The 22362-nt window shown below is 43.0% G+C and overlaps 1 protein-coding gene across 1 annotated transcript in view; it reads left to right on the forward strand.

The window, feature by feature from the left end:
- Nucleotides 1–14249: 14249 nt before the first annotated feature.
- Nucleotides 14250–22362, forward strand: part of QSOX1 (quiescin sulfhydryl oxidase 1) — a 114251-nt gene continuing 106138 nt past the window's right edge. Inside the window, exon 1 of the mRNA XM_029617753.1 lies at nucleotides 14250–14564. Coding sequence (XP_029473613.1) covers nucleotides 14318–14564 — 247 coding nt within the window. The 5' untranslated portion in view covers nucleotides 14250–14317. The remainder of the gene's footprint in view (nucleotides 14565–22362) is intronic.

Raw genomic sequence — 22362 nt, forward strand, 5'->3', positions numbered from 1 at the left:
CTCTCTTAAAAAAAACAAAAAAAAACTTGCTTTCTGAAGTACATTTCTCGTGGTTCTTACTGTGGGGCCAGGAGCTGCTCTTTTGGTAGCAGAGTAAAACTGCTGTACATGTTCCTCAGTGTGACCTTTCATATACCAAACCATTTTTGTTTGTTTTTTTGGAATTTGGGTACCTTGTACCTTTTAATATATAACTGATACTATTCCCTTTTCCTCTCTTTTCCCCCACAAAAAACATTATCCTCTTTCAAGGTCAGCTTATACCTGTTTGATCTGTATTCATAATTCTACATCAGGATGATACTAATTACAAATGTAGGGTGGCTAATGGAAAGAGCTTTCTGAAGAAATAAACAGGACTACTGGCTTGCTGATTTTATCTGTTCTAATTGCCAGTTAAGGGCCCAGTTCATTCTTAGTGGCTGGCATGTATCTTTTGCATGGAAGGGAACCAAATCAGCTCATTTGGTTCAAGAAAGTTGTATTTTCCAGTGCATATCTTCCCTCTATGATATTGTTTTTATTATGGTTAAGTGGTGTTTGGGTGGATTCTCGGGTACTGTGGCAGATGACCACACCCACGGGGAGGAGCCCAGTGGGGAGCCACAGTACTGGGCTAGACTCAGGACGCACAAACGGAATTAGATCTTTTATTGTACAGCTTGTAGGATACCACCAGAGGTGGCAGTAGTGAGGTAGTCTGGATGCAGCAGTCTTGGGACCCTCGGCAGAGGGGACCCTTCTCACCTCTTTGGTATAGGGGAATTCCGGTGTAGGTTTTCCAGCAAGGCAGTACTGTGGATGAGATAGACTGAGAGTTAGATTACTCACTAGATGGTAGCTGTAGGTATGCGATTCCACCAGGCTGAAGTAGATGGTACAGGCAGGGAGAGCAGGCCCTCAAGGAGCGAGTACCTGATCCCTGTAAGGCACCTGAAATAAAGCAGAGGGTCCCCCGAGGAGCGGGTACACAGGTTAGTCAGTACCCTGAAGGGCAGAGAGAAAGCTTCCGGCGGCAGCATGGAACCGGCCGAGACCACTTGTTGCTAACTCAACGAGCTAGCAAGTAAGGGCAGGCTAAATACCCGGATGGCGTGATGTCACTTGAGGGGGACGACCCCGAGGTTCGCGCCTTCGCTGGAATAAAGATGAGGATAGTGTGCAGTCCTCTCTGAACGCAGAGAGAGGACTGTGACCTGTGTGCAGATCACCACGAAGATCCAAAATGATTTATGTAACTGTACTCTGCCAACTCAGGAGACCTAAAATCAGGTTAGTGTTAATGATGTAGCAGTTTTAGGACTTCAAGTCTTCCACCAGAATGTTAATAAATAAGTTACTTAGTGTCCATTCCTTGTTATTGCTCATACAGTAAAATAAGTTATTGCACTATCTTTTTTTCATTGTATTTTTGAGAAACATTAAATCCTACTGCATCCATCTGCCAATTAAATGGTTCTGTTTTCCTACACAAATGTCAGCACATAAAGACAGATTGCCCCAACTGTCTGCTTGGTTATTCCAGTAGTCTGTTCTGCTAAGGATATTGCAGCTGCCAGCCACAGAAGCTGCTAATCAGTGGCATGCAAGGAGTTCAGTTAATCCCCAGCCCATGGGGGGGCATTGCTATAGGGTAGCAAGTGCCACCCCAATTTTAAACAGATCAGACAGGGATAAACCACACTCCTGCCTGCTCCGATCAATGGTGCCCCACCTCCCTACCTCCTCCAACCCCCACCCCCGTACTGTTTAACTAAATGTCATCTACTGCCGCAAGGACCGGTCCTGCAGTTCTTATTATGAGACCGGCCCTGCGGCAGCGGGAGATGATTTGGAATAATGTGACTCCTCCTGCTGCCCATCCCACAACCCAGCGGAGCTGCAAGCAGAACTCGCTCACAAGCATCCGAAGAAGAAAGAGGCCCAGCGGGTTGCATCCAGACTCCATCCTGCCCGTGATTCAAGAAGAGCCAGGGCTGGGAGAGCTGCAGGCAGAATTTAAATGTATGTTTCAAATAAAACTGCATAGATATGACCGAGGGAGAATCTTAAAATGGTACATTAAAGCTAGAATTGCCAGTAAGTCAGGATTACTGGTTACAGTAAACACAGTAAAGTTTTTTTTTGTTTTTTGCAGCACCTTACTTGTGGAATCTTCTTCCAGTTAAGTTGAGAACTGTTCCTAATTTAAAGGATTTTAAGAAGTTTTTAAAACATTTGTTTCAGGAGGCTTTCAAGTGATTTTAATATTTTGTTATATGTTATTTATTATATGTATTTTGTGTAAGTTTTCAAGTGCTGAAAAGTGGAATATAAAAACCAGATAAATAAAAAAAAATGTAAGTTTGTAACCACCCCAAGCAAGTGTTTGGAAGAGGCAGGATATAAATATTTTTAAATAAATGAGAGACCCAGTATCAGGAGCCATGAGAGCCTGTGAGCCTGAGAAAAGGAGGTTTGTGTGTGTGTGAGGGAGGGGAGGAAGGATGTGTGTGTGAGACAGCATGGGAGCCTACATGGGGATGTGTGTCTGTGTGAGAGAGAAAGAGAGAGGTTGCCCCTATGAGGAAGAGTATATATGAGTGTGAGAGGAGCTTATGTAAATAAAGGTATCTGTGAGAGAGAGTGAGGATCCAGTGTGAGGGTGTGTGTGTGTGAGTGGAGCCTGCATGGGGACGGGGGGCTGTGAGTGAGATGAGCCTATATGAGTGAATGAGGGTGAGAGTGAGAGCGTGTATGTGTGGTAGAGCCTGTGTATATCAGAGGGAAAAGATAAAGATGTGCACAACAAACCCCATCCAATCTTCTAATACACGGAATCTCAGGACATCTGGAAATAAACAATTTGCCAGGTATGGGGATTGTGTGCCTGCGTGAGGTGTATGTGTGTGTATGAGAGGAAGAGGGTGCAGGAGTGAGAGAGCATATGTGTGTTTGTGGTAGAGTGTGTGTGTGTGTGACTGTACCTGTGTATGAGAAAGGAGAAAGTTTATGTGCCACAACCCCTCACCACCCAAGCTGCTAATCCATGACAATCTTAGGTCATCTGGAAATATTAAAGTTCCCAGGTATGGACAGCAGATTATTTTTTTCTTGTTAGTTTTAATCATTGAGGGATGGTTGATGTGTCTGCTGTTTTCCAATATTATTTTGGAATTTGCAACTTTTTTATTTTTTATTTTTGAGTTTTTAGATATTGGATGTCATTCTGTTTGTCAGCTATTTTGAAATATTTCTAATAGTATGGTTTTTCTTTTATTGATTTGATTTTTTTATATTTTTTGAAGCATGGCAATGTTTAATTTTTTTCTATTATTGTGCTGCATACAGAATCTAGTGTTGTAGTTTCCAGTTCAGTTTTTTTCTGCAAACATTCATATTCTAGGTCAACATCATAGCAAATACATATTCTGGTTCATCATCATACATTTCCTAGGTCAACACAACTGCAATTACAAATTCTAATTCTACTAACAATACACTTTACATTGTTCATTGGTTATTGCTTGTTCCACTCTCTGGTACTGACGTCGAAGTTATCAGTATATTGATATTTTGCGTTAAATTGTATGAATTTCTAAAGAGCCATGTTTTCAGTTCACGCTTGAAACTCTTTCTTTCTGTTATCTGATGAAATGACTCTGGAAGAGAGTTCCACAACTTGAGGCCCACTATAGAAAACATTCAGTCTCTTATTTGAGTTAGGTGTGTGTACTGAGTAGAAGGCACTATTAGAAGTCCTTTGTTTTGTGATCTTGGGTTCTCTGTGGTGTGTAATGCTGAAGTGTCACTCCTAATAAGCATGGATTAATATTGAGTGTCACATGTATGATTTTTTACCCGCCGGTGAGAGATTGATGTGTGCACTCGGTGCAAAGAGCTCCTGGCTGTCAGGGAACGAGTCCGATCTCTGGAGGCTAGAGTAGCAGACTTGGAGGAGCAGAGGCAGACAGAGAGGTACATTGATGAGACCTTTAGGGACATAGCAGCCAAGTCCCAAATCCATTCTGGCAGCCCCAATGCTGCCTTGGATCAGAAAGGTCTCCCAGTAGGAGAACATCATCCTGGTGTAGCAGGAAGTGATCCTGTAGCAAGGACCTGCTGTCCAGGTGATGTATTGTCCTCTCGCACTGAGGACAAGTCTCCCAGGGCTGCTGCCCAGGAGGGAAGGGTTAGGCCGGCCATCATAGTTGGTGATTAAATTATTAGAAATGTAGATAGCAGGGTGGCTGGTGGACGTGAGGACCGCCTAGTAACTTGCTTGCCTGATGCAAAGGTGGCAGACCTCTCGTGTCACCTAGATAGGATTACAGACAGTGCTGGGGAGGAGCCAGTTGTCTTGGTACAGGTGGGCACTGACGACGTAGGAAAATGTGGGAGAGAGGTTCTGAAAACCAAATTTAGGATTTTAGGTAAAAAGCTTAAATCCAGAACCTCCAGGGTAGCATTCTCTGAAATGCTTCCTGTTCCATGTGCAGATCCCCAGAGGCAGACAGAGCTCCAGAGTTTCAATGTATGGATGAGATGATGGTGCAGGGAAGAGGGATTCAGTTTTGTAAGGAACTGGGGAAACTTTTCCAAAAGGATGGGCTCCACATTAACCAGAGTGGAACGAAGCTGCTGGTATTAACTTCCAAAAAGGAGATGGAGCAGCTTTTAAACTAGAACAAGGGGGAAAGTTGCAGCCACTCAGCAGTGCATGATTCAGAGAAATGTATCCTTGAAGGATATTAATGAAACAGGAGAGTTAGGGCATTCCAACAGAGAGGTTCCAATAAAAGCAAACATAGTCCATATGCCTATATGTAAAAAATCACCAAAGCTAAAGATTTCCTAATTATCTCAAACAGAAAAGCAGGTTCTTAATACAAACAAAAAACACACTTTGAAATGTCTGTATGCCAATGCCAGAAGTCTAAGAAGTAAGATGGGAGAGTTAGAGTGTATAGCAGTAAATGATGAGATTGACATAATTGGCATCACAGAGACCTGGTGGAAGGAGGATAACCAGTGGGTCAGTGCTATATCAGGGTACAAATGATATCGTAATGATAGGGAGGATCAACTTGGTGGGGGTGTGGCACTTTATATCCGGGAGGGTTTAGAGTCCAACCAGATAAAGATCATACAAGAGACTAAATGCTTAGTAGAATCTATATGGGTAGAAATCCCATGTGTGTTGGGTAAGAGTATAGTGATAGGAGTATACTACCGTCCACCTGGACAAAATGGTCAGACAGATGATGAAATGCTAAGAGAAAGCAGGGAAGCTAACCAATTTGGCAGTGCAATAATAATGGGAGATTTCAAATACCAACCAAGCAAAGCATGAAGCAGAAATGTCTTGCACATCAATCAAATCCAACACATCCAGCGTGCAAGAAACAAGTAGCAAAGTCCATCAATGGATTTCTAATAGATTTTTTATTAAACCAAAATTTGAGACATCATTCATGGCAACTCCATGTCACTTCAAAAGTGCAAGTAAAGGAGTCCCCCGACACGGTCCGTGTTTCGTGGTAGCTGCATCGGGAGGGACCCGCGGATAAATTTCATCTATAACATAAAAGACAATAAATGATGGACCTTATAAAAATGGCTATAAGAACTACAACCGATTACGAGTAAACATACCTTACATATTCATCCTGGAGCGCATCGGCTCGTACAACAGGTGAACTATTTAAAGAGGCAGTTTTGGCGCCAAAGACAGAGAGTATCGCGATAGAGTCAAGAGACAAAACCACGCCCCCACTGAAGACAATTCAGGTGAACAAAAACCATTCAATGTCTTTGTTGAGACCCTTCAGTGGGGGCGTGGTTTTGTCTCTTGACTCTATCGCGATACTCTCTGTCTTTGGCGCCAAAACTGCCTCTTTAAATAGTTCACCTGTTGTACGAGCCGATGCGCTCCAGGATGAATATGTAAGGTATGTTTACTCGTAATCGGTTGTAGTTCTTATAGCCATTTTTATAAGGTCCATCATTTATTGTCTTTTATGTTATAGATGAAATTTATCCGCGGGTCCCTCCCGATGCAGCTACCACGAAACACGGACCGTGTCGGGGGACTCCTTTACTTGCACTTTTGAAGTGACATGGAGTTGCCATGAATGATGTCTCAAATTTTGGTTTAATAAAAAATCTATTAGAAATCCATTGATGGACTTTGCTACTTGTTTCTTGCACGCTGGATGTGTTAGATTTCAAATACCCCAATAATGACTGGGTAAATGTAAGATCAGGACTTGCTAGAGACATAAAGTTCCTGGATGTAATAAATGACTGCTTCATGGAGCAGCAATTGGTTCAGGAGCCAACAAGAGAGGGAGCTATTTTAGATTTAATTCTTAGTGGAATGCAGGATTTGGTGAGAGGTAATGGTAGTGGGGCCACTTGGCAATAATGATCATATCATCAAATTTAAACTAATAACTGGAAGGGAGACAATAAGTAAATCTACAGCTCTAACACTAAACTTTCAAATGGGAAACTTTGATAAAATGAGGAAAATAGAAAAAAACTGAAAGGTGCAGCTGCAAATGTTAAGTGTTCAACAGGCATGGATATTGTTTAAAAATACAATCCAGATGTATTCCACACATTAAGGAAGGTGGAAGGCAAAACGATTACCAGCATAGTTAAAAGGTGAGGTGAAAGAGGCTATTTTAGCCAAAAAAAAAAAATCCTTCAAAAACTGGAAGAAGGATCCATCAGAAGAAAATAGGATAAAACATAAGCATTGTCAAGTTAAGTGTAAATCATTGATAAGACAGACGAAGAGAGAATTTGAAATGAAGTTGGCTGTAGAGGCAAAAACTCATAATAAAAAACTTTTAAAAAATATATCCGAAGCAAGAAACCTGTGAGGGAGTCAGTTGACCGTTGGATGACCAAGGGGTTAAAGGGGTTCTTAGGGGAAGATAAGGCCATTGCAGAAAGACAAAATTAATTCTTGGCTTCCATGTTTACTAATGAAGATGTTGGGAAGATACCAGTTCTGGAGATGGTTTTCAAGGGTGAGTCAAACTGAACCAAATCACTGTAAACCTGGAAGATGTAATAGGCCAGATTGACAAACTAAAGAGTAGCAAATCACCTGGACTGGATGGTATGCATCCTAGGGTACTGAAGGAACTAAAAAATGAAATTTCTGATCTAGTAGTTAACATTTGTAACCTATCATTAAAATCATCCATTGTACCTGAAGACTGGAGGGTGGCCAATGTAACCCCAATATTTAAAAAGGGCTCCAGGGGCGATCCGAGAAACTATGGACCAGGGAGCCTGACTTCAGTGCCGGGAAAAATAGAATATAGAAAGACATGGTTTAATGGATCACAGTCAACATGGATTTACCCAAGGGAAGTGTTGCCTAACAAATCTGCTTCATTTTTTTTGAAGGGGTTAATAAACATGTGGATAAAGCTGAACCGGTAGATGTAGTGTATTTGGATTTTCAGAAGGCGTTTGACAAAGTCCCTCATGAAAGGCTTCTAAGAAAACTAAAAAGTAATGGGAAAGGAGGCAATTTCCTTTCGTGGGTTACAAACTGACTAAAAGACAGGAAACAGAGTAGGATTAAATTGTCAATTTTCTAAGTGGAAAAGGGTCAACAGTGGAGTGCCTCAGGGATCTGTACTTGGACCGGTGCTTTTCAATACACACACACATATATATATATATATATATATATATATATATATATATATATATATATATATATATATATATATATATATATATATATATGATCTGGAAAGGAATATGATCAGTGAGGTAATCAGATTTGCAGATGATACAAAATTATAAAGAGTAGTTAAATCACAAGCAGATTGTGATAAATTACAGGAGGACCTTATGAGACTGGAAAATTGGGCATCCAAATGGCAGATGAAATTTAATGTGGATAAGTGCAAGGTGATGCATATAGGGGAAAAAATCCATGCTATTGTTACACAATGTTAGATTCCATATTAGGAGCTACCACCCAGGAAAGAGATCTAGGCGTCATAGTGAATATTACATTGAAATTGTCAGCTCAGTGTACTGCAACAGTCAAAAAAGCAAACAGAATGTTGGGAATTATTAGGAAGGGAATGGTGAATAAAACAGAAAATGTCATAATGCCTCTGTATCGCTCCATGGTGAGACAGCACCTTGAATACAATGTACAATTCTGGTCACTGCATCTCAAAAAAGATATAGTTGTGATGGAGAAGATACAGAGAAGGGTGACCAAAATGATAAAGGGGACAGAACAGCTCCCCTATGAGGAAAGACTAAAGAGGTTAGGGCTGTTCAGCTTGGAGAATAGACAGCTGAGGGTGGGGGATATGATAGAGGTCTTTAAAATCATGAGAGGTCTAGAACATGTAAATGTGAATTGGTTATTTACTCTTTCAGATAATAGAAGGACTAGGGGGCATTCCATGAAGTTAGCAAGTAGCACAATAAACTAATTGGAGAAAATTATTTTTCACTCAACACACAATTAAAACTCTGGAATTTGTTGCCAGGTGATGTGGTTAGTGCAGTCAGTGTAGCTGGGTTTAAAAAAGGATTGGATAAGTTCTTGGAGGAGAAGTCCATTATCTGCTGTTAATCAAGTTGACTTAGAAAATAGCCACTGCTATTAATTGTATCAACAGCATGGGATAGACTTAGGGCCGGATTTTAAAAGCGTTACGCGCATAAGTTATGCGCGTAACCTTCTTAAAAGGCCCCCTGCGCGTGCCGAGCCTATTTTGCATAGGCTTGGCGGCGCGCACAAGCCCCGGGATGCGCGTAAGTCCCGGGGCTTTGCAAAGGGGGCGTGTCGGGTGGGTGGCACGAATTTCGGGGCGGGGAGGGAGGCGTGTTGGGGGCGTGATGCCGGCCCACGGGCGTGGTCGAGGCCTCCAGACCAGCCCCCGGGTCGGGTGATGGCGCGCCAGCAGCCTGCTGGCGCGCGCAGATTTACGCCTGCTTCCGGCAGGCATAAATCTGCCAACAAAGGTAGGGGGGGGGGGGGGTTAGGTAGGGGAAGGGAGGGGAAGGGGAGGGGAGGGGAGGCGGAAGGAAAGTTCCTTCCGAGGGTGCTCCGATTTTGGAGCGGCCTCGGAAGGAACAGGCAACGTGTGCCGGGCTCGGCGCACGCAGGTTGCCTAAATGTGCACCCCCTTGCACGCGCCGACCCCGGATTTTATAAGATACGTGCGGCTACACGCGTATCTTATAAAATCCAGCGTACTTTTGTTCGCGCGTGCGTAAATTTATAAAATCCTCCCCTTAGTTTTTGGGTACTTGCCAGGTAGTTGTGGCCTGGATTGGCCACTGTTGGAAACAGGATGCTGGGCTTGATGGACCCTTGGTCTGACCCAGTATGGCAATTTCGTTTGCTCTTATGTTCTTCTAGGACTTTAGCAATGAAAAGCAGGGTGTATATTGGTCATTAATTGTCCCAATTATCGATTCTACCAGTATTATTTTTTAGGATTGGTTTAATCATAGCTTGTTTTGCCCTATTGGGGACTAAACCTTCTGCTAGCAAGTGGTTTATTATGGTTGTAAATATCAGAGTTATTATGCTGTTTATTGCTTCAGGGCACTTGCAGGGATAGGGTCCAGTGGGTGGGTAGCAGGCTTCATTTTTGTGATGCTTTGGTTTATTTCAAATTTAGATACTGGGTCGAATGAATTCCATTTCTCTTGACCAAATTTTTCTTCAGGATCTTTTGTTGGTAAGCAGGTGGAGCTTTTATTAGCTGGTGATCAGACCAGGGCAATACGTTGTGAGAAGAATTGATTACTCAGTTATTGTGATTGGTGAAAATTAGGTCAAGGATGTGTCCTGCTTTATGAATGGGGTTGGTTACAAATTGTGACCAACCCATGGCTTCCATTGTATCTAGAAATTTTTCACATGCTGTAGATTTAGGTATGCTGTCTACATGTAGGTTAAAGTCCCCTATGATTAGAGGTTTTCCAGGTGGGCAATAGATCAAACCAAAATAGGTGATGATTTTAGTATTGCAACCTCATAGGGAGAGTTTATCTGAACTTTGTAGGGTTTAAGTTCTTTTTTAAAGATTATTAAAAGACCCCCACCTTTTTGTTTGTGTGTAGGAAGTGAAAGATATAGTTGGGGTGATCAATTTGGTTAAGAAGGACATTATCACCGTCTTTCAGCCATGTTTCGATAATGCAGAAGATAGTGGGATTTAGTTCCTCTAGTAGATCCAAACCTTTCTTTATACCCAGCTATACTAACTTTTTACCATATCCTCTGGCAGTGCATTTCAGAGTTTAATTGCATATTGAGTAAAACATTTTCTTCTATTTATCTTCAATGTATTACCTAATAACTTCATTGCATGGCTCCTAGATTTTATACTTTATGAAAGTATTAAACACAAACTTGCATTTACCCATTCCACTTCAATCATCATTTTATAGACCTCTATCATCCCCTCAGCTGTCTCTTCTCCAAGCTGAAGAGCCCTAACCATTTTAGCCTTTCCTTATAGGGGAATTGTTCTATCCCCTTTATCATTTGTCACCCTTCTCTGTACCACTTCTAATTCTTTTTTTTTTTTAGATGTTGTGACCAAAACACAATACTCAAAGTGCAGTTGCACTATGGAGCAAAAGAGAGGCATTTTGATATTCTGTTTTATTTTACTTTCCTTTCCTAATAATTCCTAGTATTCTATTTGCTTTATTGGCTGCTGCAGCTGCACACTGGACAGAGAATTTCAACATATTATCCATGATGGCGCCTGGCTTCTTTTCCTGGGTAGTAATTCACAATGTGGAACCTTGCATTGTGTAGCTATAATTTAGGTTGCTTTTCCCTACGTGCAGCACTTTGCACTTGTCCATGTTAAATGTCATCTGTCATTTGGATGCCCTGTCTTGCAAGATCCTCTTGAAATGTATCACAATCCTTTTGTGATTTAACAACTTTGAATAATTTTGTATCATCAGCAAATCTGATCATGTCACTTGTCATTCCTATCTCTAGATCACCTTAGCCCAGTTCTAAAATTGAATTTTCAATATCCAATCCTTAATGTTTGTTATATATGTTTAATGTTCACCCATTAAGGTTTAATGTTACAATGTATAAATAGTAAGACACCCCTGACATACTATTCCAACTGTTATAATGTGAACCGATGTGATGTACTCCAACAAATGTAGGTATATAAAAGCAAACAAATAAATAAATGTTAAAAAGCAGTGGTCCCAGTTCAGAAGCTTGGAGTACTCCACTATTCACTTTTTTCCACTGAGAAAATTGATCATTTAGCCCTACTTTCTATTTTCTATCTTTTAAACTAGTTAAAAGATACAACATTGCTTTCTATCCCATGACTTTTTTGATTTCCTCATGAGGTACTTTGTAAAATATTTTCTGAAAATCCAGACACATTGTATCATCTGGCTCACCTTCATCCACATTTATTCAAGCCTTTAAAAAAAATGTAGCAAATTGGTTAGGCAAGATGTCCTTTGGCTAAATTCATGTTAACTTTGTTAGCTCAGTAATTTTGTTCACCGGTCTGCATTTTCTTGGATCACTCCAGAACTGTTTTTAAAAACTGGTGTTATGTTGGCCACTCTCAAAGTACTGTAGTTTAGTTTAATGATAGTTTACAGATCTCTAATCATAGGTTTGCAATTTCATTTTTCAGTACTCTGGGATGTATATCATCTGGTCCAGGTGATTTGCTACTCTAGTTTGTCAATTTGCAATGGCCATTTTTCCTCTCCACTTCCTTCTTCCCAGTCCATTTTTTTAAATTTATATTCTGCTTTTTTGGCACTTCAGATTACATTCAGGTGCTATAGATACTTTGCTGCCCCAAAGGGCTTACAATCTAGTTTGACTAGAGCAACAGAGGGTAAAGTGACTTTCCCAAGGTCACAAGGACTGGCAGTGGAGTTTGAGCGCTGGTTTCTCTGGTTTGTAGCTCACTGCTCTAACCAGTAGGCTACTCCTCCATTCTATGTGGGTGGGAAGAAGGAAATTTATATTTTATTTATGCATTTTTATAACCCATGAATCCAATTCAAAATTGATCACAGCAGTTTTCAGATAGACAATCATGAAAGCACAAACATACATAATATTCTGGAAATACTGCCTGAATTCATAAAATTCTTAACACAGTACATCATCTTTTAACTAAACACCTGTTTAAACAGATATACCTTCCCCTAAGCTCATTGGGCAGAGTGTTCCACATCCCAAACCTGTTCTGAGGACCCCACAGCCAGTCGGGTTTTCAGGATAGCCACAATGAATATGATTGATAAATTTGCATAAACTGAGCCTCTATGATATGATATAGAGAATGTTCTAGTTCTTGTTTCTCGATAATGGTATTTATAGAGTGAGGGGATAGAAAATAAAGTTTTCAAGACCTACTGGGCACAAATGGTGTTATTAAATTTGATAAATAGTGAATTTCATCAGTTATGCATGATGGTTAAAATCTTGAACTGAATTCTCAGTCTAATTATGAAGCCAATGCAATTTTTAATTGAGGTGTAATTTTGTCCCAATACCCAATTTCTGTAATCAAACACATTACACCATTCTAAAAATTGAAAGCATCCAGGTATGGAGAGCAGGGGATTTTTTTTTTATCCTTACACGTTTTAATAACTGGGCATTTATTTATTTATTTGTTTATGGTTTTTATATACCGGAGTTCCTGTATACAATACATATCACTCCGGTTCACAGTTAACAGTAATAACTACTGCCGGGTGGCAGTTTACATGGCATTATTAGATGTCTGCTGTTTTGGAATATTTTATTGATGTTTGATAACTTTTCAAATATTTTTATGAATTGTTAATTATCAGCTGTTTTATTGGTCAGCTGTTTTGAAATATTCTTTTTATTAGTATGGTTTTATTGATTTCTATTTCTTGATTTTGTTTTATGAGGAATTGTGGTATTTCTACTATTGCACTGCATAGTCTGACTTTTTTGCGGTTTACAATTTTTTATTTTTTTGCTGTACATTTCTATTTATGATCTATTCTGTATTTGGTGAGCATCTGCCTGTGTTCTGCAAGTGTGACTGAGGTATTCTGCTAGTGTGTAGTTTCTGTATAGGGATATATAATGACTTGGCTTGTTCTGTTTTCCTAATAAGTGTATTGGTGTTTAAGAGCCTTGTATAATATTTGCAGTGTTGCCTTTTTATAGATAGGGTTATTACTGTTTTGAGTCCTGGAAGTTAGTGTTTTGGTTGAGAGGCTGATTATATTGCAATTGTAATTCTATTTACTGATGGCTTTCTGAGAACTAAGACCACAGCCCATTACAATAAACCTAACACAATAGGGATTCCACCGTTTGTTTATTTTTTCAGGATTTTCTGATTGACACTAAAGCAGTGCAAGTAATTTAATATACATGTTGTGATATTTTTATCTTAAGACATTCCAGGCACAGTTGTCCTTTTTATGTAAAAGTTGTTATAAATATATGATTTTTAATTGTATGTGGGATTGCTTGTGGGTTGTCCTGGGTACCTTGCACTACCCAAGGGCCTAGGAGCTATTCCATGAAAAGAACAGGAGATTGTGTGCTGAGTGAAAAAGTTCCCACTGTTGCTTTTGTTGCTGAAGGACATGGTTAAGGCATCTAGTATAGGTGTCTTTAGCAAAGTTCAAAGATATGTGTTAGGCAGCTAGAGTTAGGAAAATACTGCTGCTTCTTGGCACTGAACAACAGGGCTCCGCCAGGGAATTCTTAGTGATCTGGTCTGGCCACTGTTGTTATTGCTCTGACCTAGTACGGCACCTTTTCTGTGCAGGGAAAGAGTCTGAGATGGGAATGGACAGAAGTGAGGTAAAGGCAGATGAGAAGAGAGAGAGAAATGCTACAGAACCTAAATCAGAATAAGAGAGAGTGAACAATAACTCAAAAAAAGGAATCCGTAAAGGCAGACACGTTAAAAAAAAAAAAAAAGTGTGGCTTTATTGGTCCTTGTACATTTCTCAAATTAAAAATAGAAAACACCTTTGTTTTTGTATTTAAAGAGACTTGAGTATGGTATCGCCGTGAACCTTTTAATGTTTATGCATCTTTCTTAAATTATTATTATTATTATTTATTAAAGAGAGGGCGTCGTTTCCTCTCGGAGCGTTCCCCCTGGAGGCTGTGACACTGGACGGGCCGGCGGCTAACGTGATTACAATGAGGAGTGGGGGTGGGACCAGAGGCCGCTGGCAGCCTCCGCCTCCTCCCGGACCAGGGCGGGATCTCTCCTCGCAGCTCGTCAGGGCGTCGCAGAGCGGTGTCCGGGGAGCGATGGCGAAGCCGGGTTGTGCCGCGCCGTCCCCGCCGCTGCTGCTCGTGCTGGTGCTGGTGCTGCTGGGCCCCGCCGCCGCCGGCCTGTACGAGCCCTCCGATGCCGTGGTGCAGCTGCAGCCGGACACGGTGCGCGCGCACCTGCTGAACTCCAACAGCGCGTGGTTCATCGAGTTCTACGCCAGCTGGTGCGGGCACTGCATCGGCTTCGCCCCCACGTGGAAAGCGCTGGCCAGGGACATCCAGGGTAAGAGCGCCCCTGCCGGGGACTCCTCCCTCCCTCCCTCCCTGAATCCTGCACACTTCTGCAACCTTTCCATCCCATCGCCTCCCTGCCAGAGAACCTGCTCTTCCCAGACAAAGACCCCCACCTCGCATAACCCTGAGACCTCTTTTTGGTTGAGGACCCTTGATTCTGAGCTCTTCTCCACTGACTGTCACGTCTTATACTTGTTCCCTCAGTGATCCTCCTCCACAGGGCTACCTGTAGCTTTCACTTCATCTTCCCTGCCAGTGCCACGCCCAGCGTACACAACCCCTTCAGCGCTTCTCCACTGACGGCTGTTTGCTGAGCTGCTCTCAAGTACCTTGCTAGAGACGCGGGCAGCGCCACACTCACCCCCACTGACCCACAACAGGACAATTGCATCTACATTTTTTCCACTCTCACTTCTGAGATTTGTTCCTTGGTTTCTTCTCCCCTGACCACCACCCCCAGTCAGCTCAAGGCTTTCTTAAAGTGCTCTTTATAGATTCTTATATAGACACCTGTTCCGTGACCCAGATCTGGATAAATCTGACATAGGATACCAAATCTCCTTTCTTGATGAGACCTCTGCATACCTTGACTGATTCTTGGAGAACGTGAGCTTTTGAACCAACAACTTAGAGGTTATTCATTTTGCAGTTCCCTAACTATTTACAATCTTTCTGAGTTTAGATATTGTTGTTTATTTTTGCTTGTATTACTTGCAGTTTAGATGAAGTGTAATCAATATCTTAAATCTGATACAGAGTGCAAGGGTTTAGAATAAGAATATAAGAAATGCTATAGAGCAGGGATGGGCAATTCCAGTCCTCGAGGGCCGCAAACTGGTCGGGTTTTCAGGATATCCCTAATGAATATGCACAAGAGAGATTTGCATGCATTCTGCCTCAGTCATATGTAAATCTTTTTCATGCATATTCATTAGGGATATCCTGAAAACCCAACCGGTTTGCAGCCCTCGAGGACAGAAATTGCCCACCCCTGCTATAGAGGGTCGGACCAAGGATTCATCAAGCCCCAGCATCCTATCTCAGATAGTGGCCAATCCCGATCACAAGCATCAAGCAGGATCCCAAAATCTTAGGAACTGATTTGCTCGCAATAGTAACAGGGACTGTGTGATGTCTAACTCATGTTAGGCAGTTTGTTGGACACCCTAACAAGGCTTATTGAGAAAGATAATGGAATTTAATGCATATGAAGAGTAAGACCTAATAAGTTTGGGTTCTCGAAGCTGGATATATGGAATCTATTTTCTAGGCTCTTGGGGAAATGGCCTTTGTCATGTTATCCCTGCAGCCCTGTGAGTGCGACAGGGCTGGGGAGAATCAAGTGCTGCCAGACTGGGCTCTTTCATACCCAGTTGGGCTACTTTATTTCTTGTTGTGTGTGAAAAAATTTTGTGTACAGCTTGAACTATTTTTTGGACATCTCATTTGCACCTCCAGGCATTCCCTCTGCAATGTAAGCCCGCTGTACTGCAGTGTGAGACTCTGCTGGTGAAGCCGTGTTCCTCCCCCATCTCCCCATGCATTCTATGGCCTGCAGGGACGGATTTAGGCATAGTCAAGTGCCTAGGATGACAGATTTCCTAAGGTGCCCAAAAACAGACACCCCCGTGCAGTTTTTTCATTTCTGGGGCAAATGTCTGCACCACCAGGCCTCTGCCTATGGGCGCCCTAGTCTTAAATCCGGTCCTGATTACTTGGGCTGTGTAAATGCTGCTCGCACCAGGATTTGGATTGTGAAGCAAGCAGGAGGGAGGGAGGGAAGAATTTGAAGATCAAGTAATTAACAGTTTTATGCTAATCTTAATAATCTGGGATGAGCTGAAAGATAGGAGAGCTTCAACCCTGAGTGATGAGGTGAGAGGCAGCTCAAGCAAAACCTGACTCTGGAGGAAAACACAACAGAAGAGGACAAACTTTGTCCCCAACTGAGCAATAACACAAAGCCAGGGCTGACCTTCGAGGGCAGAGGTTGGGGGGTGAATAGGTATCACCACCATGAGCCCCAAACTGCCTCATCTTCAACCCTGTGGTTTCAGCGTTCCAGGGCACTGCTGCGGTTGATTTGTTCTGGGCCAGCTCTGCACACTACTAAACACTCCAGGGAAGAGCAGATTACAAGGCCCAAATCTTAGCCCCCACTTTCACAGGCTGTTTGCTTAGGGGGACAGGCTCTGGGCAACAATCGGTCTCCATTAGAGAAATGTCTTGATGTCCCTGGACAATGGCAGGAGAGAGCAATGATCCACTGCAGTAAGACAGTGAGTTCCTAATATTATCTACTGCATGAGGAGGACCGCAGGGCCCTGAATTAGGACAAAATAATTGCAGGCTCCTTTGGAAACTTTTGTAATTCTGCAAGCAGAGAGGCAATGCCAGGCTATGCATCCCTTAAGTGGCTGCATGTCTATTTCTGTCATATTGTGACCCACTGAAGGATCCTATTGGATGGAAGGTGCTGCACAGATCCCAATTATTATTATTGATAAAGGGTCAGGAAGGCCTTTTTTTTTTTTTTTTTAATTTCTCCCGTAACCCTATCTGGTAGAGGGTTTTTCTGAATCAGTAGAGTGCAATGGCCGAGGACCACCTGGACATCCCGATTCCCCTGCCCCTGTGACCCTGAGCAAGTCACTTCCCTGTCCTGCTTGAATGTTCTGTGGAGCAGAAAGATGATAATGTACTAGTACACAGCGAAGAGGCTATGTTACTTGCAAATATCCTGCCTTCCCCCAGAAAAAAGAAGTGGGGAAGGAGGAGAAAAGGAAACGTATGGGGTGCAGGTTAACTGCAGGACCATTATGTTCTCAGGAGTGCACATTTCTAATTTTGTTGCTAAATAGGCTTTGCTTATAGGAGTCCTGTCTCCATTCTTGTTGGGACTTGCGGTTCCCTGGTTCTTAAAGGGACAGACACACATGATTTAAAAGAGGGAACATAAAATGCCAAACCGTTTCTTGAAAATTCATTTTATATTACCTTTCACATTTTTGGGCTTTCCAAAATTGGATACTTTTGGGTTTGGGGCAACCCCCCTTTCCCCTGGGTTGTTTTGGCTACTTTTGAACTGCAGTTTCTTACTTTGGGGTATAAATCCTGATTTAAATATGCTGACATTGGGGGAGGCTGCAAATCTATAACTGTTTTCTCCTCTCTGGAGATGACCATTTCCTTTGCAAATAGACTGTGTGATATTTAGTGCCATTTGTCTGGCAGAGAAGGTGAGCTGACACAAGGTTAACCACTCTTTCACTGATAGAAGTTAGAAGGCAGTGCAAACATTAATTGTATTGTGTTCTGTTCTGCTGGCAGTTTGGGTCCTGCCTTTTCTGCAAAAAAAAACCTGCCCTCGATGTGTGCTACCACTATAACAACATATCAATAATACATCAGTATTAAAAAAAAAAAAAAAAAAAAAGCATCAATAATATAATTAAAACTTCTCTTTCGTAAGCACAGGAACAGCTGGGGATGGGTGAGAAACTGCTATTGATTTGCCTGAGAGTTATTTGACCTCATTCCCTACAAACCCGTAAGATTGTTTAAATTATATTCAAGCAAATATTTAATGTTTCCTGCTCCTGTCTTCATACAGACTTAAGCCTCTATCTTGGCTTTTAACTGCACTTCCCAGTTATAATCATTCTCTGTTCATAGACCACTCCAGTGATTTTTAGTGTATCTGGGAGTGCTATTGGGGGGCTTAGATATACATAGAATATGACGACGGATAAGGCCCACCTACTCTGCTCAATCTTTAGTCCTGCAGCAGTGCCACAGACCAGTGTTTCTCAGCCTTTTTTATTTTGTGGCACACTTTCAAGTTTGCTCAATCCTAATGGCACACCAAACCAATGCTCACCCTACACCCTTCCTCCGGCAGGGGGAGAGTAGCACCTTTTACCTGTGTGTGCCTCAGTCTGCCAGCTTCAATCCGACGTCCGAATGTGCGGAACCAGCGGGTCCTGTGAGAATACAGGACCCCAAGCATTCGGACAGTGGGCTGAAGTTGGCAGAGGTGGTGCATGCTCTTCTCCTGCCAGAGGGAGGGAGGGGGGACATTTCTTGCTTTTAATGCTAGTTGTGAATGAGCTGTTCTTTTTTTTTTTTGGGGGGGGGGAGATGGAGTCTGGTGGATGGGCCCTTGGAAAATTATACTAATCTACTCTGAATATATACCTAAAAGCACATTCTCTTCTTACCACAACATATTTTTCAGTTCAGTACAAAAGCCTCCTTGCTTGTGGTATGTCCTGTATGCAAAAGAATTAATTATATATCAGAGTCTAAATTAGCTAAGATAGTTGACTACTCTAGATATGTGAACTCTATGTGGGAGTCATGTCTAGATCAGGGGCTTTGGACTGGCCCCAGAATATTTCATACTGATGAGTTATTAATATTTTCTATCAGTACTAAGGTTCCAACCCTTGCTATCTCTGGTTTGCAAACCAGGGCTCCGGGTTTCCTCCTTTATTGGTCTTCACTCTTTCTTTAGTGGTTTTCCTTCTTCTCTGTCTCTATCTCTTCAGAGTGGATATTTTAATATTTTCTCTTCCTTCAGTCTTTCTGTTCTTTCCTTGATGTTCTCCTTTCCTCTCTTCTCCATTCCTCATTCCTTTTCTTCTCCATTATCTCCCAGGGCTCTCTCACCCCGCTTCTCCAGCTCTGTCCTTTTCCAGTCTTCTTTCTCTCTCTCCCCATCATAGATCCTTTGTCCATCCAATATCCTGTCCTCTCTTCCTCTCCCCTATCCAGTTTTTTTCTCCTCCCTACACCCACATCCCTGAATCCCCTTTTCCTATCTCTTTCTTGGTTTTTCTCCACTTCCCTCTCATACCTGATCCTCTTTCTCTCTCTTTCCCTCTCTTCCCCTGATATGGTCCAGCTTATCCTCCCAATCCTCTTCCCATCCTCCACTGGCAGGAGCAGCAGTGCATAATATCATGTCTGTGTCCTGTGACTCTGCCCCCCAAAATTCACACGTCTTCCTCACTTACCCCAATATTCACCACATTTTGCACTACTCCTCCCCCACATATTCATCTTTCTCCTCTCACTGTCTTTCAGCATTCACCCCCTCCCCTTCCTGCAAATTATTCTCGACTGACTGATGCTCCAGGTGACTCCCTCCTCTGCTGTTCGCTGAGTACCAAGTCCCTGCAGCACAGCTCTTTAAGGCAATGGGTAGTTAACTTTACAGGCAAACCGAGCACATCAGAGAAGAGCCCTGCACTGCAGGCAGCAGTGGGAGTGGCCAGTGGGCACATGGGGAGGGGCAGAGCCTCTTCGCTGGGTGGGCTCCCTGCTCCGGTCCCTCCCTTCTAGTCCTCTTTCTTTGTTATCTGGTTGCCATGTGGACAGGAGAGCTGGTCCTGGAGCAGCAAGCAAGAGTGTGGGGCACTGTGCAATGAGTTCAGCATGAGCCCAGGGAGGGAGAGGGTCATGCTGAAGCTGCCAGCACGGCAGCCTGGGAGGAATTTGAGACGCGTTGCCATAGACCCCAGTTGATCTTTGGCTTTTTTTTTTTTTCACACGTAGGGAGCGTCTGTGCTTATTTTGTGCTTTCTTGAATAACGTTACTGTTTTTTGTTTCCACCACCTTCACTGGAAGATCATTCTATGAAGAAATATTTTCTGACATTACTTCTTAGTTGAAGCCTCATACCATAACCTTGTGTTCTAGAAATTCCTTTCCACTGGAAAAGGTTTGCTGCTTGTACATTATTTTTAACTTTGAGGTATTTGAATGTGTCCATCTCTCCTCAAGGGCACATATATTTAGGTCTTTAAGTTTCATCTCATAGGGCATTCGGTGCAGACAATCCAATATTTTGGTAGCCTTTCTCTGGACTGCTTCTGTTCTTTCCATATCCTTTCAGAGGTCTGGCCTCCAAAATTTGACGTAACACTGCAGACGTGGTCTCACCAAGGGACTGTGGAGAAGCCTTATCACCTCCTTTCTACTGACTATGCTTCTTCCAGCATTCCACTGGCTCTGGCCACCGATTCATCACACACCATCTTTCTTATGAGATATCCTGAGCTCTGTTCTCCTTCATGCATGTCATAAGAACATAAGAAATTGCCATGCTGGGTCAGACCAAGGGTCCATCAAGCCCAGCATCCTGTTTCCAACAGAGGCCAAAACCAGGCCACAAGAACCTGGCAATTACCCAAACACTAAGAAGAACCCATGCTACTGATGCAATTAATAGCAGTGGCTATTCCCTAAGGGGCGGATTTTAAAAGGAGCGCGAATAGCCTACTTTTGTTTGCGCTCCAGGCGCAAACAAAAGTACGCTGGATTTTAGTAGATACGCGCGGAGCCGCGCGTATCTGCTAAAAACCTGGATCGGCGCGCGCAAGGCTATGGATTTTGTATAGCCGGCGTGCGCCGAGCCGCGCAGCCTACCCCCGTTCCCTCCAAGGCCGCTCCGAAATCGGAGCGGCCTCGGAGGGAACTTTCCTTTGCCCTCCCCTCACCTTCCCCTCCCTTCCCCTACCTAACCCACCCGCCCGGCCCTGTCTAAACCCCCCCCTTACCTTTGTTGGGGGATTTACGCCTCCCAGAGGGAGGCGTAAATCCCCGCGCGCCAGCGGGCCTCTTGCTCGCCGGGCCGCGACCTAGGGGCGGGTACGGAGGGCGTGGCCACGCCCCCATACCCGCCCCAAAACACTGCCGACACGCCCCCGAAACGCCGCGACGACCGGGCCCGCCCCCCGACACGCTCCCCTCTGAGAACCTGGGACTTACGCGAGTCCCGGGGCTCTGCGCGCACCGGTAGGCCTATGTAAAATAGGCTTCCCGGCGCGCAGGGCCCTGCTCGCCTAAATCCGCCCCAGTTTTGGGCGGATTTAGGCGAGCAGGGCTCTGAAAATCCGCCCCTAAGTATAATTGATTAATAGCCATTAATGGACTTCTCCTCCAAGAACTTATCCAAACCTTTTTTGAACCCAGCTACACTAACTGCACTAACCACCTCCTCTGGCAACAAATTCCAGAGCTTTATTGTGCGATGAGTGAAAAAGAATTTTCTCCGATTAGTCTTAAATGTGTTACTTGCTAACTTCATGGAATGCCCCCTAGTCCTTCTATTATTCGAAAGTGTAAATAACCGAGTCACATCTACTCGTTCAAGACCTCTCATGATCTTAAAGACCTCTATCATATCCCCCCTCAGCCGTCTCTTCTCCAAGCTGAAAAGTCCTAACCTCTTTAGTCTTTCCTCATAGGGGAGCTGTTCCATCCCCTTTATCATTTTGGTTGCCCTTCTCTGTACCTTCTCCATCGCAACTATATCTTTTTTTAGATGCGGCGACCAGAATTGTACATAGTATTCAAGGTGCGGTCTCACCCTGGAGCGATATAGAGACATTATGACATTTTCCGTTCTATTAACCATTCCCTTCCTAATAATTACTAACATTGTATTTGCTTTTTTGACTGCTACAGAACACTGAGCAGACGATTTTAAAGTATTATCCACTATGATGCCTAGATCTTTTTCCTGGGTGGTAGCTCCTAATATGGAACCTAACATCGTGTAACTACAGCAAGGGTTATTTTTCCCTATATGCAACACCTTGCACTTGTCCACATTAAATTTCATCTGCCATTTGGATGCCCAATCTTCCAGTCTTGCAAGGTCCTCCTGTAATGTATCACAGTCTGCTTGTGATTTAACTACTCTGAATAATTTTGTATCATCCGCAAATTTGATAACCTCACTCGTCGTATTCCTTTCCAGATCATGTACATATATATT

This window comes from Rhinatrema bivittatum, chromosome 10 (assembly GCF_901001135.1).
Source record: "Rhinatrema bivittatum chromosome 10, aRhiBiv1.1, whole genome shotgun sequence".
In the NCBI taxonomy this organism is placed as follows: domain Eukaryota; kingdom Metazoa; phylum Chordata; class Amphibia; order Gymnophiona; family Rhinatrematidae; genus Rhinatrema; species Rhinatrema bivittatum.